Here is a 20,080-nt window from a genome sequence, read left to right as displayed (position 1 = left end):
ATATACATATATGTGTCTCACTGACATATATATATATATAGAGAGACAGTATGTTTTTTTTTTTGTTTTTTTTTTAACACATGGATCCCTTGTATAGCCGTATGCGGTTTTGCAAGCCTGCGATAAAAACACGCATTACGGATGACATACGGATTACATACGGAGGATGCCATGCGCAAAAAACCCTGCCTATGGAGGAGCTACGGACCACTATTTTCGGGACTTTTCAGCGTATTACGGCCGTAATATACGGACCGTATTTTCATACGCTGTGTGTGACGCCGGCCTTACTATCAGCTCACAGCTTTCTACTTAGCCTTTACTGGCTATTAAAAAGGGGTGAGCCCCTCCAAAAAATGTTGTGGGGTCCCCCTATTTTAAATAACCAGAAAAGGCTAGGCAGACAGCTGCAGGCTGATATTAATAGCCTAGGAAGGGGCCAAGGATATTGACACCCCCCCCCCACCCTTATAGTCTAAAAACATCAGCCCCCCCAGAATGGAACATTCTTTAGACTCTGATGCGTGGTCTCCCCTCTTCCCACTTGCCCTGGTGCAGTAACACGTGGGGTAATAGTATTAGAGTTCATGTCAGCTGTTTTATGGTTGCCGATATCAAGCCCAGGGGCTAGTAATGGAGAGGCACCTATGACACCCCCATAGTCATATTGTAAATAATGCACAGCCAGAATAAAGTCCTTTATTTGAAATAAACACTCCCCACCCTCCTTTTCCTATTTATTACTCTAAAATAATAAACCACTATACTCCTCACCTGGTCCGTGTGCCATTTGATTTTTTTTTTCTCGCACCCATTAACTTTCATTGGTGAGTTTCAGTCTTTTCCCGTAGCCATACACAGCATGCTGCAAACTTTTCTTCACCCCAATCCTAGATGAGGACAAAATGACACACAAGCACTGCCTCATTGACTAACATTATAGCGAGATCTTCTCACGTCACACGCGCCAAGTTTCAACACCGATGTGAGCGCACCTTTGAGTACAGTTACCAAGTGCTCCTGGGTGCCCAGACCGTCTTGTAAATTGGGACGGTTCAACACCAGTGCAGAGCTTGCTCAGGAATGGCAGCAGGCAGGTGGCAGTGCAGCTGCATTCAAAAGTGAGGCCAAGAATTCTGGAGGCTGGCCTGGTCTTTAGAAGAGCAGCAAAGAAGCCACAAGGAAAGCATCAAGGGCAGACTGGCCTTCGAAGTACAGGGGGCTGGAGTAACGTGATTTTCTCTGATGAAGACCCCTTCAGACAGTTTGGGACATCTGGAAGAATGATTGTCTGGAGAAGAAAAGGTGAGCGCTACCATCAGCCCTGTGTCTGCCAACAGTAAAGCCTCCCGAGACCACCATTCATGAATAAAGAATGGGATCTAAACATCCTCCAAGAACAACTTCTCTCAACCATCCAGGAGCAATTTGGTGATGAATGTTTGTTTTTTTGTGTTTTTTTTCTAGCATGATGGAGACCATGTCACAAGGCAAAAGTGATGACTCGTGACCAAAAGTGGCTCGGTGAACAAAACATTCAAATTTTGGGTCCCTTATTAGGAAACATCCCCGATCGCAATTCCATTGAGATCCTGTGGTCAATGCTCGAAAAGCAGTAGGACAGACAAAAAACACAAAAATGGTGATAAACCAAGCCAAAAAAATGGGCGGTCTGTCAGGATTTGGGTCGGAAGCGGATATCCTGCTGCCAGGGGATGAAGGGCAGACATCTTGAAAAATAAGTCAAGCTGTAAATATGAAGTCTTCCCATAAACCTGAGGAATGTCAATAACATTTTACAAACTTATGAAATGCTTATAATTATGCTTTTGCATTCTTGTTGCAAAGGCTTTCTGATAACCTGATCACTGGGGGTCTCGCAGCTGGGTCGCCAGCAATCCTCCTGTAATGTATAGTAGCAAGTGTTCAATTTACCTACAGCACCCCCGCAGGGGAAAAATCACATTACATGATTCCCATTAAAACCCAGGAGCTGTCCATGTCATATACAGACATGTCTTGTTCTTTAAAGCAAGACACACTCTTTGAAGATACGCTCTACTCTGGCTGAAGGATAGGGGGGTCCTGAACTGGAGATGAACCGGTCCAGTGGGCAGTCCTATTGGTGACTTGTATAGGAGTGCATACAAAGATAGGAAAAAACAAGTACAGTCTTTGAAACGCACAGCGGGCATTAGTTTTCATTAAATCACATCGACTTTGCTTGGACAGTTAAACGTAGCAGATGTGTTCCACAAAGAAAAACGCAGCGGAAATAATGTGTATTAAGAGCTAATTTTTATGGTCTTTGCCAGTTATGCAGAGCCTCCTAAAAAAACATGCTCCCTTGGTAAAAAAAAAAACAAAAAAACCTACAAATTAGCACTGAACCATATGATGGAGTGGCAGCAGGAATAAAAGAACAGCAAAAAATGGTCTGTGAAAGAAAATCCCTGAGCTTCCCCGATTCTACCACTTTTTTCAGTATTGCGCTGCGTCGCTCCATTGCAGAGATATTCACATTGGTTTCTTTTGAAGCGCAGTATGTGAAATCTCTGCTTGTAGACCAATTGGGCATTTCCTCAGTCTTCTCTTGGGGCGTGCACTTTCACTCCTCCCACCCAGACGCTGCCAATCACAGCTCAGCAGTATCGGAGACTGATAGACTGCTGGATCAGATGCCATGCTGTGATTTGCGGTGTCTGGAAGGAAGAGGTGAAAGTGCACGTCCCAAGAGGAGACTGTGAAGGAATGCCCAATTGGTCTACAAGTAGAGATTTCACATACTGCGCTCCAAAAGCAACAAATGTGAATATCTCCGCAAAGGATCAACGCAGTGCAAACGGAGAAAAGTGTCAGAATCTGGGGAGCTCAGGGAATATTGTACAGTATTTAGCTAAATTTTGAGAGTGTGATCGATCCTCTTTAAGGCCGACTTGGGTGGGATTTATTGTGAAACTCTGGTGTAGACTCCTCCAAAAAGCAATGTACGGTAAATGACTGTTATAATAACAATCGTATGGATGAACACTATTCTAGCAGTCTATTGTCATTATACATCATACTTACCATTTAGTGTGTGTGTTGGGTGTCCTCGGGGGCTACCTGGCCAATATTTATCGCATGACAGGCTGGAGGCTCTATGCAAACCCCCTGACAATGCTTTTGTCACATGGGACTGCTAGATCTTACGAGCGAATAATGAATATATTTGCGCGGTTCTGAGAATCTGACGATTCCTGCTGACACGTCCTGACTGGCAAACTGGGAAAAAAGAGAACTTAAGTGAAGGAAAGTAAGAAACCTAATCAGGGTGACTCATCACAACTGGTGCGAAGAGAAATGGCAGAGATCCATAAAGTAGGGGGCACCGGTGTTCTGCAGTAGGATTACCTGCCTACCAATGGAAAACCAGAGAGATTAGCTGTGCCAAATGACAAACTCAGCTCTGCAACATCTGTTTCTCCAATATCCTCACACACCTACAATATGTTAATTGCAGTTTGGGCCCCCGCTGTTACAAGCCCAATAGGGTTTTTAGGAGTTGACACGGACAGAAGGGGCCCTGCGCAAGAACAGTATATGGGTCCATTGCAGTCCAATATCTCATCTTACACACACACACACAGTTCCATCTGATCTGGAGTTGGTAGTGGCCCCCTTACCTCTTGGGGCCCCTGTACGGCCGCACAGGTTGCACCAATGGTATGTCCGCACCTGATCCTGACAATGGAGGTCCAAAGTGGCCTGTATGAATAAATCTGTAGTGCCCTATTGATGTTGAAGGGGTTGTACCAAGTTTGGAAGTTCTCTCCAATTCATAGGACGGGTGATAATATCCTGACCACTGGGACCTCCACTGATTCTGAGAACCGGGGAACTGAAGTGCCCTGTGTGAGGTGTTCAATCACTACGCAATGATTGCACGTGCCCACGTCAGAACCAATCCGAAGCATGAATTGGACCCCCGTTCTTGAAGTCCGTGAAGGCTAAGCAGATTGACCCCTAACAAACAAATTCAACACCTGTCTAATGTTAGCGCAGCACCGGTGGGCGCCCCTGCACCTGTCCCCTTCCTCCCCCCCTGCAGGGATGCTGGCGTGTTCACCCACCCATCCGCTTTCACTAAGCGTCTGTTTCCTTCTAGGTCCTGCGCATGGCACGCAGGTCTCCTGGGAGTGTGCTTAGGGCGTGCGCGCTCCTGCCCCCTAATGGGGTCAGCATGTACTGCTAAGTGTCCCCAGCCAGTAGCTGGGAGACATCCAGTATTTAAGGCACCCTCCCCTATTGGATGGTGCCTTAGCAACTTCAGTTATCAGTCTATATCCTGTTTCCTAGTTGTAAGGGTCCTGTACCTGTGCTCTCTGTATCTGATCCTGCTTGTACCTGTACCTGAACCCATTCTCCCTGTACCTAGTGGTGTTCCTGATACGCCTAAACCAACTCCTGCATATTAGTGAACAAGCACCTGTGGCCATCCTGTGTTCCTATTCCAGGCCCGCTTGTGCCTAATCTCGCTCCTATCTGTCACATACGTACATCCTGCTAACCAGTTCCTCACCAGTCCTACTTCCCTGTCCCTTTGTGAATCAGTTGCCACGGCTCCGTGATCTGTACTAGAGGAACAGGTGGCATCCACCTGGGTTCACATCTAAAACACACCATCGGGGGCTCTAGTGAAGAACCTTGTGTTCGTTTAGGTACACCCCTCCAGGCTTTCCCCGGACTGCAGCGCAGTGGTTCCACTGCCCACGTGCGTAACATCCAAAGTTGTTTTGGCATAACCCTTTAACCCCTTCCCACACCTTGACGTACTATGACATCATGGTGCAGACTCATCAGCTGAGCCTGCTCTTCACAGGGAAGTTGCCAGCTGTGTTATACAGCCAGCATCTGCCTCTAACAGCAGAGATTGGAGCTAGCTCTGTTCGCTGCTATTTAACCACTTAAATGCAGCTGTTAATTTGACAGAAGCATTATATGTAGCACAAGCAATTAAGTTAATGCGATCCTAGGATGCTGATAAGTAGGCCATGACAAGCTAAGGCCACAATCGGCGCCATTTTGGTACTCCTACCTGGGTTTCCTAGATCATGGCACTCACTATATACTGTGATACTGTAAATTGCAGTATAAATAACAGGTGATTAAACAATTCCAAGATCGATTCCCAAATAAGGAATCAAAAATTACAATGAAAAGTAGAAGAAAAAATATTAAATAAAAAACATAGATTTCTATATCTGTTTTCTCCTTTTTAAACGAAAAAAAAAAATATTTGACATTGCTGCAAAAGCTCAATCAAATACAAAAATTATTTTAACTCATAAGGAAAATGTCTTCAAGAAAAAATTGAAAAGCCAGATTTGCCATTCTTTGGGGTTGCCACACATCCCTGAAAATACTCGTCAAAACGTCGTATGAAATGGTACAATTTGCAAAAACACTAGAGCTCGGCATGCAAAAGGCAGGGAGAATAAGTACTGTCATTTTTATCGTAGGTACACTTCACCTGTGAGTGACAGAATCTAAGAATAAAAATCAGAAAATCACATTGTATGATTTTTACATAATTAATTTGCATTTTATTGCATGAAATAAGTATGATACGATAGAAAAACAGAACTTAACCCCTTCCCGACCTCCGCCGTACTATTACTGCGAAGGTCGGATCCCCAGCTTTGATGCAGGCTCACCGCCGGAGCCCACATCAAAGCCGGGACATGTCGGCTGTTTTGAACAGCTGACATGTGCCCGCAATAGCGGCGGGTGAAATCGCGATTCACCCGCCGCTATTAACCAGTTAAATGCTGCTGTCAAACGCTGACAGCGGCATTTAACCAGCGCTTCCGGCCGCGCGGATGGAAATGAGCGCATCGCCGACCCCATCACATGATCGGGGGTCGGCGATGCATCAGGATGGTAACCATAGAGGTCCTTGAGACCTCTATGGTTACTGATGCCGGCCTCATGTGAGCGCCACCCTGTGGTCGGCGCTCACAGCACACCTGCATTTCAGCTACATAACAGCAATCTAATGATTGCAGCTATGTAGCAGAGCTGATCAGGCTATGCCAGCTTCTAGCCTCCCATGGAGGCTATTGAAGCATGGCAAAAGTAAAAAAAAAAAGTTTGAAAAAATATGAAATAAATAAAAGTTTAAATCACCACCCTCCCCCCCCCCTTTCGCCCCATTCAAAATAAAATAAAAAATCAAACCTACACATATTTGGTATCGCGTTCAGAATCGCCCGATCAATTAAAAAAAAAAGGATTAACCTGATCGCTAAACAGTGTAGCGAGAAAAAAATTAGAAACGCCAGAATTACGTTTTTTTTTTGGTCGCTGCGACATTGCATTAAAATGTAATAACAGGCGATCAAAAGAACGTATCTGCACAAAAGTGGTATCATTAAAAACATCCGCTCAGCACGCAAAAAATAAGCCCTCACATGACCCCAGATCATGAAGAATGGAGACGCTACGGGTAATGGAAAATTGCGCAATTTTTTTTTTTTTTAAGCAAAGTTTGGACATTTTTTTTACCACTTACGTAAAAAATAACCTAGACATGTTTAGTGTCTATAAACTCTTAATGACCTGGAGAATCATAATGGCAGGTCAGTTTTAGCATTTGGTGAACCTAGCAAAAAAGCCAAACAAAAAACTAGTGTGGGATTGCACTTTTTTTGCAATTTCACCGCACTTGGAATTTTTTTTCCCGTTTTCTAGTACAAGACATGCTAAAAGCAATGATGTCGTTGAAAAGTGCAACTTGTCCCGCAAAGAACAAGCCCTCACATGGCCATATTGACAGAAAAATAAAATAGTTATGGCTCTGGGAAGGAGGGGAGGGAAAAACGGAAAAGGGCAAGGTCGTGAAGGGGTTAATATTTGCTACAGAAACCTATGTTTACAATTACAGAGGTCAGACGTTTTCTGTAGTTTGCGACGAAGTTTGCACACACTGCAGCCGGGATTTTGGCCCACTCCTCCATACAGATCTTCTCCAGATCTTTCAGGTTTCGGGGCTGCCACTGGGCAACATTGAGTTTCAGCTCCCTCCAAAGATTTCCTATTGGTTACAGGTCTGGAGACTGTCTAGGACACTCCAGGACCCTGAAATGCTTCTTAGGAACGACTATCCACCTTCAATGCTCTTAATGAGTGAAGGAGGTTGTCGGCCAAAATCTCGCTATACATGACCCCATCCATCCTGCCTTCAATACGTTGCAGTCGTCTTGTCCCCTTTGCAGAATAGCGCCCCCAAAGTATGATGTTTCCTCCACCATGCTTCACATTTGGGGTAGTGTTCTTGAGGTTGTATTCATCCTTCTTCTTCCTCCAAACATTGCGAGTGGAGTTGATACCAAAAAGTTCTATTTTGGCCTAACCTGACCACATGACCTTCTCCCATGCCTGCTCTGGATCATCCAGATGGTCATTGGCGAACTTTAAACAGGCCTGGACATGTGCTGGGGGAGCAGGGGGACCTTGTGTACCCTGCAGGATTTTAATCCATGACTGTGTAGTGTATTACTAATGGTAATTTTTAAGACGGTGGTCCTAGCTTTCTTCAAGTCATTGATCAGATCTTCCAGTGTAGTTCTGGGCTGATCATGACCTTTCTCAGAATCATTCTTGGTCCACAAGCGATGGGGCCCCAGACCAAGGAAGATTGACATTCATCTTGTAGTTCTTCCATTTTCTAATAATTGTGCCAACAGTTGTTGCCTTCTCACCAAGCTGCTTGCCTATTGTCCTGTAGCCCATTTCAGCCTTGTGCAGATCTACAATTTTGTCCCTGGTGTCCTTATACAGCTCTTTGGTCTTGGCCATGGTGGAGAGGTTGGAGTGTGATTGTGTGTGTGTGGACAGGGGTCTTTTACACAGGTATCAAGTTCACAAAGGTGCAATTAATACAGGTAATGACTGCAGAGTAGGAGGGATTCTTAAAGAAAAACTAACAGGTCTGTGAGAGCCAGAATTCTTGCTGGTTGGTTGGTGATCAAATGCTTATTTCATGCAATTTAATTATTTAAATTTAAATGTATTTTATTTGTAGATTTTGTCTCAAAGGTGAAGTGTACCTACGATAAAAATTCCAGACCTCTCCATTCTTTGTAGGTGGGAAAACTTGCAAAATCAGCAGTGTATCAAATACTTATTTTCCCCACTGTATGTATGATAAATATATATTTAATGTTTGTGGTTTTTTAAAAAAAAATTATCACTAGAGAACTAGTAAGCCTATTTATGTAACCCCGCGCCCACCATTGATTGGCAGCTTTCTGTGTACACTGTGCATAGGCAGAAAGCTGACATTCAGTGGTGTAGGCGAGGATATACAGTTGCTCGGCATTCAGAGAACTGCTAGATCTGTAGCATATAAACAGTGATTTTATCAAAAGGTCAGCAAGCAGCCCAGTAAGTGACACATCACTGGAATCAGGGTCTCTGCTCCTACATCATGCTGCTCTCAGATGGGATAGAAAAATCCTGCTGCATGGAGATTCAAGGGTATCTGAACAGACCCTAAACTTTGGCGGGACAACTCAACTTTATAGGCCGGAGTCACACTTGCGTGTGCAATGCGAGAAACTTGCATCAATACCCGACACGGCCATCGGCAGTTCGGACTGGAGTGTTCAGAGGCATAGAAATAAATGTAGCTGAACGCTCCGGTGCCGAGTGCTGCCGGCAGTGCCGGGTATTGAAAAGAGACTCGCGTCAGTTTCTCGCATTGCGCACGCAAGTGTGACCCCGGCCATACAGATCCGTTCAGTTTTCAGAGCGCTTTTTGGGCTTTTATCGGGCGAGATGCCACATTGCACTATAGAATATGCTTAGCACTATAACAATCTGTCATCTTCAGGGTACAATGTGACCGTCCTGGTGAGGGACCCAGCTCGCCTCCCTGATAGCAAGAAGTCTCCAAGGGTCGTTGTTGGTGATGTGCTGAACAAAGCAGATGTCTCTAAGGCTGTGGAGGGACAGGACGCTGCCATTATTATCCTGGGGACCAGGAACGACCTTGGTAATGTACACAGATTCCCTTATTTCCTATATATTAGACTCTACTATATTGTACGATCTGGTGCTCTATTCTACATTACAGAATTGGGAAGGTTTATGAAAAACTACCTAAAAGAATATTTTGGGCAGTTGCTTAATATATTTTAGTCTGTTTTTATATAGCATTATATGGCACCACATAATACCACTATATAATAATGCCCTGATAACAGATGTTAACATGTAGATGATAATGTCTTATAGGTGTAGGGGGGGGATGTTGTGAGTTCTGTTTTTGGGCTCCCTCTGGTGGTTACTGATGGTACTGGGTGACTTGTCTTTCCTGGGTTTCTGGGTTCCACCTGTTCCATCAGCATATGGGAGTTTCCTATGTAACCTGGCCTTGCTGGCATTTCCTCGCCGGTTATCAATGTATCCAGTGTGTCTTGTTACCTCTGCTCCCTGCTCCTAGAACCTTCTGGTCAAGTTAAGTTTGGATTTTCCTGTTTTGGTGTTTTGCTTTATTTGGTTTTTAGTCCAGCCTGCAGATATGTGATTCTTGCTGCTGGTTGCTCTAGTGGACTGAAATTGCTCCTCATGTACCATGAGTTGGCACATGAGTTCAAGTAATTTCAGGATGGTTTTTTGAAGGGTTTTTCGCTGACCGCGCAGTTCACTTTTGTATCCTCTGCTATCTAGCTTTAGCGGGCCTCATTTTGCTGAAACTGTTTTCATACTGCGTATGTGCTTTCCTCTCATTTCACCGTCATTATATGTGGGGGGCTGCTATTTCTGTGGGGGATTTCTCTGGAGGCAAGAGAGGTCTGTGTTTCTACTAATAGGGGAAGTTAGATCTTCGGCTGGAGCGAGACGTCTAGGATCATCGTAGGCACGTTCCCCGGCTACTTTTGTGTGTTAGGTTCAGGGTCGCGGTCAGCTCAGGTTCCATCGCCCTAGAGCTTGTTTGTATCTGTGCTTGTCCTTTGGTGATCCCCTGCCATTGGGATCATGACAGTATAACCGGCCCACAAAGTGTTAATTGTATTGGCTGAAGTAGGAGGATAAGTAGTCTGAGGAAGTTTTTTTTTTTTTTTTCCTTCTCTTTCCCTCAGAGTTTGCTGCCTAGCCTTATTGCAGCCTGGCTACTTCCTCCTCCTCTTAATCTTTGAATGGCTCTGATCCCAGCTGTTTATCATGGACGTCCAGAGTTTGGCTTCCAGCCTGAATAATCTTGCCACTAAGGTTCAAAATATACAGGATTTTGTTGTACATGCTCCTATGTCTGAACCTAGAATTCCTGTCCCAGAGTTTTTTTCTGGAGATAGATCTCGTTTTCTGAATTTTAGGAACAATTGCAAGTTGTTTCTTTCTCTGAAATCTCGCTCCTCTGGAGACCCTGCTCAGCAAGTCAAGATAATTATATCTTTCCTGCGGGGTGACCCTCAGGATTGGGCATTTGCATTGGCACCAGGGGACCCTGCGTTGCTTAATGCGGATGCGTTTTTTCTGGCATTGGGTTTGCTCTATGAGGAACCTAACCAAGAGATTCAGGCTGAAAAAGCTTTGTTGGCCCTCTCTCAGGGGCAAGATGAAGCAGAAATTTATTGTCAAAAATTTCGGAAGTGGTCGGTGCTTACTCAGTGGAATGAGTGCGCTCTGGCTGCAAAGTTCAGAGATGGCCTTTCTGAGGCCATTAAAGATGTTATGGTGGGGTTCCCTGCGCCTGCTGGTCTGAATGAGTCTATGACTATGGCTGTTCAGATTGATCGGCGTTTACGGGAGCGCAAACCTGTGCATCATTTGGCGGTGTCGTCTGAACCGTCACCTGAGATAATGCAATGTGATAGAATTCAGTCCAGAAGTGAACGGCAAAAGTATAGGCGGAAAAAAGGGTTGTGCTTTTATTGTGGTGATTCAGCTCATGTTATATCAGCATGCTCTAAACGCACAAAAAAGGTTGATAAGTCTGTTGCCATTAGTACTTTACAGTCTAAGTTCATTCTGTCTGTGACTCTGATTTGTTCATTATCATCCATTTCCGTCGATGCCTATGTGGATTCAGGCGCTGCCCTGAGTCTTATGGATTGGTCATTTGCCAATCGCTGTGGGTTTAGTCTGGAGCCTCTGGAAGTCCCTATTCCTTTGAAGGGAATTGACTCTACACCTTTGGTTATGAATAAACCTCAGTACTGGACACAAGTGACCATGCGTATGACTCCCGTTCATCAGGAGGTGATTCGCTTCCTGGTACTGTATAATTTGCATGATGTTCTAGTACTTGGTCTGTCATGGTTACAAACTCATAATCCAGTCCTTGACTGGAAAAAAATGTCTGTGTTAAGCTGGGGTTGTCAGGGGGTTCATGATGATGCACCTCCGATTTCTATCGCTTCATCTACTCCTTCTGAGATTCCTGTGTTTTTGTCGGACTATCGGGATGTTTTTGAGGAGCCTAAGCTCAGTTCGCTTCCTCCTCACAGGGATTGCGATTGTGCTATAAATTTAATTCCAGGCAGTAAATTTCCTAAAGGTCGTTTGTTCAATCTGTCAGTGCCAGAGCATACTGCTATGCGGGATTATGTTAAGGAGTCCTTGGAAAAGGGACATATTCGTCCATCTTTGTCCCCTTTGGGAGCAGTTTTTTTTTTCGTGGCCAAAAAAGATGGTTCCTTGAGGCCTTGTACAGATTATCGTCTTTTGAATAAGATTACCGTAAAATATCAGTATCCTTTGCCATTGTTGACTGATTTGTTTGCTCGCATTAAGGGGGCTAAATGGTTCACTAAGATTGATCTTCGGGGTGCGTATAATCTTATACGAATAAAGCAAGGTGATGAGTGGAAAACCGCATTTAATACGCCTGAGGGCCATTTTGAGTATTTGGTAATGCCTTTTGGACTTTCTAATGCTCCTTCAGTCTTCCAGTCCTTTATGCACGATATTTTCCGTGAATATCTGGATAAATTTATGATTGTGTATTTGGATGATATTTTGGTTTTTTCTGATGACTGGGAGTCTCATGTTCAGCAGGTCAGGAAGGTGTTTCAGGTCCTGCGGGCCAATTCCTTGTTTGTAAAAGGCTCAAAGTGTCTCTTTGGAGTCCAGAAGATTTCTTTCTTGGGGTATATTTTTTCCCCTTCTACTATTGAGATGGATCCCGTCAAGGTTCAGGCTATTTGTGACTGGACGCAGCCTACATCTCTTAAGAGTCTACAGAAGTTCTTGGGCTTTGCTAATTTCTATCGTCGTTTTATAACTAATTTTTCTAGTGTTGTTAAGCCTTTGACGGATTTGACTAAGAAGGGTGCTGATGTTGCTAATTGGTCTCCTGCGGCTGTGGAGGCCTTTCAGGAACTTAAGCGCCGGTTTTCTTCTGCTCCTGTGTTGCGTCAGCCAGATGTTTCGCTCCCTTTTCAGGTTGAGGTTGATGCTTCCGAGATTGGAGCGGGGGCGGTTTTGTCACAGAGAAGCTCCGATGGCTCAGTGATGAAGCCATGCGCGTTTTTTTCTAGAAAGTTTTCGCCGGCTGAGCGGAATTATGATGTTGGTAATCGGGAACTTTTGGCCATGAAGTGGGCATTTGAGGAGTGGCGTCATTGGCTAGAGGGTGCTAGACATCGTGTGGTGGTCTTGACTGATCACAAAAATTTGATTTACCTTGAGTCTGCCAGGCGTCTGAATCCTAGACAGGCTCGTTGGTCACTGTTTTTCTCTCGTTTCAATTTTGTGGTTTCATACCTGCCAGGTTCAAAGAATGTGAAGGCGGATGCTCTTTCTAGGAGTTTTGTGCCTGACTCCCTTGGAAATTCTGAGCCCTCTGGTATCCTTAGGGATGGGGTGATTTTGTCTGCTGTCTCCCCAGACTTGCGACGTGCTTTGCAGGAGTTTCAGGCGGGTAAACCTGATCGTTGTCCGCCTGAGAGACTGTTTGTTCCGGATAATTGGACCAGTAGAGTCATCTCCGAGGTCCATTCTTCTGCGTTGGCAGGTCATCCTGGAATATTTGGTACTAGAGACTTGGTGGCCAGGTCTTTTTGGTGGCCTTCCTTGTCGAGGGATGTGCGTTCTTTTGTGCAGTCTTGTGAGGTTTGTGCTCGGGCTAAGCCTTGCTGTTCTCGGGCCAGTGGATTGTTGTCACCTTTGCCTATCCCGAAGAGGCCTTGGACGCACATTTCCATGGACTTTATTTCGGATCTCCCTGTCTCTCAAAAAATGTCCGTCATCTGGGTTGTGTGTGATCGCTTTTCTAAAATGGTTCATCTGGTACCCTTGCCTAAGTTGCCTTCCTCCTCTGAGTTGGTCCCTCTGTTTTTTCAGAATGTGGTTCGTTTGCATGGGATTCCTGAGAACATCGTTTCTGACAGGGGATCCCAGTTTGTGTCTAGATTTTGGCGGACGTTCTGTGCTAAGATGGGCATTGATTTGTCCTTTTCGTCTGCATTCCATCCTCAGACGAATGGCCAGACTGAACGAACTAATCAGACCTTGGAAACTTATTTAAGGTGTTTTGTTTCTGCTGATCAGGATGACTGGGTTACCTTTTTGCCGTTGGCCGAGTTTGCCCTTAATAATCGTTCTAGTTCTGCTACCTTGGTTTCTCCTTTCTTTTGTAATTCGGGGTTTCATCCTCGTTTTTCCTCTGGTCAGGTGGAACCTTCTGATTGTCCTGGAGTGGACATGGTGGTGGATAGGTTGCACCGGATTTGGAGTCATGTGGTGGACAATTTGAAGTTGTCCCAGGAGAAGGCTCAGCAGTTTGCTAATCGCCGTCGCCGCGTGGGTCCTCGACTTCTTGTTGGTGACTTGGTGTGGTTGTCTTCTCGTTTTGTTCCTATGAAGGTCTCTTCTCCTAAGTTCAAGCCTCGGTTCATCGGTCCCTATAGGATCTTGGAAATTCTTAACCCTGTGTCGTTTCGTTTGGATCTCCCGGCATCGTTTGCTATTCATAATGTGTTCCATCGGTCGTTGTTGCGGAAGTATGAGGTACCTGTTGTTCCTTCGCTTGAGCCTCCTGCTCCAGTGCTGGTGGAGGGAGAATTGGAGTATGTTGTGGAGAAGATCTTGGATTCTCGTGTTTCCAGACGGAAACTCCAGTATTTGGTCAAGTGGAAGGGTTATGGTCAGGAGGATAATTCTTGGGTGGTTGCCTCGGATGTTCATGCTGATGATTTGGTTCGCGCTTTTCATAGGGCTCATCCTGGTCGCCCTGGTGGTTCTCGTGAGGGTTCGGTGACCCCTCCTCAAGGGGGGGGTACTGTTGTGAGTTCTGTTTTTGGGCTCCCTCTGGTGGTTACTGATGGTACTGGGTGACTTGTCTTTCCTGGGTTTCTGGGTTCCACCTGTTCCATCAGCATATGGGAGTTTCCTATTTAACCTGGCCTTGCTGGCATTTCCTCGCCGGTTATCAATGTATCCAGTGTGTCTTGTTACCTCTGCTCCCTGCTCCTAGAACCTTCTGGTCAAGCTAAGTTTGGATTTTCCTGTTTTGGTGTTTTGCTTTATTTGGTTTTTAGTCCAGCCTGCAGATATGTGATTCTTGCTGCTGGTTGCTCTAGTGGACTGAAATTGCGCCTCATGTACCATGAGTTGGCACATGAGTTCAAGTAATTTCAGGATGGTTTTTTGAAGGGTTTTTCGCTGACCGCGCAGTTCACTTTTGTATCCTCTGCTATCTAGCTTTAGCGGGCCTCATTTTGCTGAAACTGTTTTCATACTGCGTATGTGCTTTCCTCTCATTTCACCGTCATTATATGTGGGGGGCTGCTATTTCTGTGGGGGATTTCTCTGGAGGCAAGAGAGGTCTGTGTTTCTACTAATAGGGGAAGTTAGATCTTCGGCTGGAGCGAGACTTCTAGGATCATCGTAGGCACGTTCCCCGGCTACTTTTATTTGTGTGTTAGGTTCAGGGTCGCGGTCAGCTCAGGTTCCATCGCCCTAGAGCTTGTTTGTATCTGTGCTTGTCCTTTGGTGATCCCCTGCCATTGGGATCATGACAGGGGGAACCCCAATTTCAAATTCATTTTTCCAACATGAATATTGCATATATATGCAGAGGAGATCTGAGCACTCAACTCTGACCAGCATAACTGGCCCTGCTGAAGAAAAGCTTCCCTACGGCATAAAGCTGCTGCCTCCATGTCTGATGGTGGGGATGGTGTTTTCAGGGGGATGCGCAGTGGTTGTATTCCACCACACATAGCGTTTTGCATTTAGCCCAAAAAGTTATAGGGTATGTGCACACGTTGCAGATTTGCCTGCTGATTTTTCTGCACTAAATCCGCAGCTCTTTGCAGAAAATGCAGGTGCATTTTTGATGCTAGTTTTTGATGCGTTTTTGTATGCATTTTTGAAAGATAAATAAAGATGTATTCTTGAGCAAAAAAAAAATTTGTCATTTCTTGTCCAACCTCCTCTTTTACATTTGTCCAGCCCACACTCCATTACACACAGACAGATAGATAGATCTATAGATAAAAGGAATGAGATAGATAGATAGATAGATAGATGACAGATTTATAGATAGGGCTATTCATAGATCGATAGATGACAGATAGATCTATAGATAGATAATATCTATCTATCTAGCTCATTCCTTCTATTATATCTATCATCTATCTCTCATTGTCTATCTAGCCAAGGAATATCTATCGATCTATGTATAGATCGATCTCATTCCTTCTATCTATTCAATAGATAGATGGAAGGAATGGGATAGATATATGGAATGAGATATATACAGTTAGGGCCAGAAATATTTGGACAGTGACACAAGTTTTGTTATTTTAGCTGTTTACAAAAACATGTTCAGAAATACAATTATATATATAATATGGGCTGAAAGTGCACACTCCCAGCTGCAATATGATAGTTTCCACATCCAAATCGGAGAAAGGGTTTAGGAATCATAGCTCTGTAATGCATAGCGTCCTCTTTTTCAAGGGACCAAAAGTAATTGGACAATGGACTCTAAGGGCTGCAATTACCGTATATACTCGAGTATAAGCCGACCCGAGTATAAGCCGACCCCCCTAATTTTGCCACAAAAAACTGGGAAAACTTATTGACTCGAGTATAAGCCTAGGGTGGAAATGCAGCATTTACCGGTGAATTTCAAAAATAAAAATAGATCATTATTTCCCCATAGCTGTGCCATATAGTGCTCTGCACCGTTCATATTTCCCCATAGGTGTGAACCATATAGTGCTCTGCACCGTTCATTGTGCCCCATAGATGTGCCATATACGGTGCTCTGCACCGTTCACTGTGCCCCATAGATGTGCCATATACGGTGCTCTGCACCGTTCACTGTGCCCCATAGCTGTGCCATATACGGTGCCCTGCACCGTTCACTGTGCCCCATAGATGTGCCATATACGGTGCTCTGCACCGTTCACTGTGCCCCATAGCTGTGCCATATACGGTGCTCTGCACCGTTCACTGTGCCCCATAGCTGTGCTGTGCCATATACGGTGCTCTGCACCGTTCACTGTGCCCCATAGCTGTGCCATATACGGTGCTCTGCACCGTTCACTGTGCCCCATAGCTGTGCTGTGCCATATACGGTGCTCTGCACCGTTCACTGTGCCCCATACATAGCTGTGCTGTGCCATATACGGTGCTCTGCACCGTTCACTGTGCCCCATAGCTGTGCTGTGCCATATACGGTGCTCTGCACCGTTCACTGTGCCCCATAGCTGTGCTGTGCCATATACGGTGCTCTGCACCGTTCACTGTGCCCCATAGCTGTGCTGTGCCATATACGGTGCTCTGCACCGTTCACTGTGCCCCATAGCTGTGCTGTGCCATATACGGTGCTCTGCACCGTTCACTGTGCCCCATAGCTGTGCCATATACGGTGCCCTGCACCGTTCACTGTGCCCCATAGATGTGCCATATACGGTGCTCTGCACCGTTCACTGTGCCCCATAGCTGTGCTGTGCCATATACGGTGCTCTGCACCGTTCACTGTGCCCCATAGCTGTGCTGTGCCATATACGGTGCTCTGCACCGTTCACTGTGCCCCATAGCTGTGCCATATACGGTGCCCTGCACCGTTCACTGTGCCCCATAGATGTGCCATATACGGTGCTCTGCACCGTTCACTGTGCCCCATAGCTGTGCCATATACGGTGCTCTGCACCGTTCACTGTGCCCCATAGCTGTGCTGTGCCATATACGGTGCTCTGCACCGTTCACTGTGCCCCATAGCTGTGCCATATACGGTGCTCTGCACCGTTCACTGTGCCCCATAGCTGTGCTGTGCCATATACGGTGCTCTGCACCGTTCACTGTGCCCCATACATAGCTGTGCTGTGCCATATACGGTGCTCTGCACCGTTCACTGTGCCCCATAGCTGTGCTGTGCCATATACGGTGCTCTGCACCGTTCACTGTGCCCCATAGCTGTGCTGTGCCATATACGGTGCTCTGCACCGTTCACTGTGCCCCATAGCTGTGCTGTGCCATATACGGTGCTCTGCACCGTTCACTGTGCCCCATAGATGTTCCACATAAATTTGTGCCGCCGCTGCCGCAATAAAGAAAAAAAAACACATACTCACCTCCCTTGATTGCAGCTCCCAGCGTCTCGTTCCGGCGCCTCCATCTTCCCGGCGTCTCTGCTCTGATTGATCAGGCAGAGGGCGCCGCGCACACTGTATGCGTCATCGCGCCCTCTGCCTGAACAGTCAGAGAGCAGAGACGCCGGGAAGATGGAGGCGCCGGCCGGCGGCTGGAACGCGGACAGGTGAATATGCTATACTCACCTAGTCCTGGCGATCCTCGCGCTGTCCCCTCCTGTCTTCGGTGCCGCAGCTTCTTTCTCTATCAGCGGTCACCGGCACCGCTGATTAGAGGAATGAATAGGCGGCTCCGCCCCTATGGGAGGTGGAGCCGCTTATTCATTTCTGTAATGAGCGGTCCCACGTGACCGCTGAAGAGAGGAAGAAACTGCAGCGCCGAAGCCCGTGGGACGGCAGGGACAGCGCGAGGATCGCTGGGACTAGGTAAGTATACCCCAGCGCCCTCAGCCCCTCACCTGCCGACCCCACCGCTACCGTGACTCGAGTATAAGCCGAGGGGGGCACTTTCAGCCCAAAAATTTGGGCTGAAAATCTCGGCTTATACTCGAGTATATACGGTAACTCTGAAGGCGTCTCCCTCGTTAACCTGTAATCAATGAAGTAGTTAAAAGGTCAGGGGTGGATTCCAGGTGTGTGGTTTTGCATTTGGAAGCTGTTGCTGTGAGCAGACAACATGCGGTCAAAGGAACTCTCAATTGAGGTGAAGCAGAACATCCTGAGGCTGAAAAAAAAAGAAAAAATCCATCAGAGAGATAGCAGACATGCTTGGAGTAGCAAAATCAACAGTTGGGTACATTCTGAGAAAAAAGGAATTGACTGGTGAGCTTGGGAACTCAAAAAGGCCTGGGCGTCCACGGATGACAACAGTGGTGGATGATCGCCGCATACTTAATTTGGTGAAGAAGAACCCGTTCACAACATCAACTGAAGTCCAGAACACTCTCAGTGAAGTAGGTGTATCTGTCTCTAAGTCAACAGTAAAGAGAAGACTCCATGACAGTAAATACAAAGGGTTCACATCTAGATGCAAACCATTCATCAATACCAAAAATAGACAGGCCAGAGCTAAATTTGCAGAAAAACACCTCAAGAAGCCAGCTCAGTTCTGGAAAAGTATTCTATGGACAGATGAGACAAAGATCAACCTGTACCAGAATGATGGGAAGAAAAAAGTTTGGAGAAGAAAGGGAACGGCACATGATCCAAGGCACACCACATCCTCTGTAAAACATGGTGGAGGCAACGTGATGGCATGGGCATGCATGGCTTTCAATGGCACTGGGTCACTTGTGTTTATTGATGACATAAGAGCAGACAAGAGTAGCCGGATGAATTCTGAAGTGTACCGGGATATACTTTCAGCCCAGATTCAGCCAAATGCTGCAAAGTTGATTGGACGGCGCTTCATAGTATAGATGGACAATGACCCCAAGCATACAGCCAAAGCTACCCAGGAGTTCATGAGTGCCAAAAAGTGGAACATTCTGCAATGGCCAAGTCAATCTCCAGATCTAAACCCAATTGAGCATGCATTTCACTTGCTCAAATCCAGACTTAAGACGGAAAGACCCACAAACAAGCAAGACCTGAAGGCTGCGGCTGTAAAGGCCTGGCAAAGCATTAAGAAGGAGGAAACCCAGCGTTTGGTGATGTCCATGGGTTCCAGACTTAAGGCAGTGATTGCCTCCAAAGGATTTGCAACAAAATATTGAAAATAAAAATATTTTGTTTGGGTTATGTTTATTTGTCCAATTACTTTTGACCTCCTAAAATGTGGAGTGTTTGTAAAGAAATGTGTACAATTCCTACATTTTCTATCAGATATTTTTGTTCAACCCTTCAAATTAAACGTTACAATCTGCACTTGAATTCTGTTGTAGAGGTTTCATTTCAAATCCAATGTGGTGGCATGCAGAGCCCAACTCGCGAAAATTGTGTCACTGTCCAAATATTTCTGGCCCTAACTGTATATCTATTCATATATCTATCTATAGATATATTTATGGATAGATGTAGATAGATACATGGATAGATATATCTATATCTAACCATATATCTATCTAACTATCCATATGTCGATCTACATCTATCCATAGATATATCTATCTCATTCCTTCTATCTATCTTTCTATCTATCCCATATCTATCTATCTATAGATAGAAGGAATGAGATATAGATAGATGTACATATAGATAGATCTATGTATCTGTAGATATATGTATGGATAGATATATCTATGGATAGATGTAGATAGATATAGGGATAGGTAGGCTACTTTCACACATCAGTTTTTTCCATCATGTAGGATTCGGGGAATTTTGGAAAAAACGGATCCGTTGCAAATAGTGAAAAACTGATGCAACTGATCCTGGTTTTTTTGAGAGAGAGAACTTAAAATGTGCATGATTTGAATGGAAAAATTCATGAAAAACCGGATTCATCATTTCACATCTCAGTCTCATACGTTTTTCGCTGGATCAGT

The 20,080-nt window shown here is 45.4% G+C and overlaps 1 protein-coding gene across 2 annotated transcripts in view; it reads left to right on the top strand.

The window, feature by feature from the left end:
• Window positions 1-20,080, top strand: part of BLVRB (biliverdin reductase B) — a 46,216-nt gene that overhangs the window by 7,848 nt on the left and 18,288 nt on the right. For both annotated transcript variants that reach the window (XM_069746756.1, XM_069746757.1), the window contains exon 2: window positions 8,876-9,037. In XM_069746756.1, coding sequence (XP_069602857.1) covers window positions 8,876-9,037 — 162 coding nt within the window. The remainder of the gene's footprint in view (window positions 1-8,875; window positions 9,038-20,080) is intronic.

Source organism: Ranitomeya imitator, chromosome 2, assembly GCF_032444005.1.
Source record: "Ranitomeya imitator isolate aRanImi1 chromosome 2, aRanImi1.pri, whole genome shotgun sequence".
In the NCBI taxonomy this organism is placed as follows: domain Eukaryota; kingdom Metazoa; phylum Chordata; class Amphibia; order Anura; family Dendrobatidae; genus Ranitomeya; species Ranitomeya imitator.
This window is presented reverse-complemented; position numbering and strand designations above follow the sequence as displayed.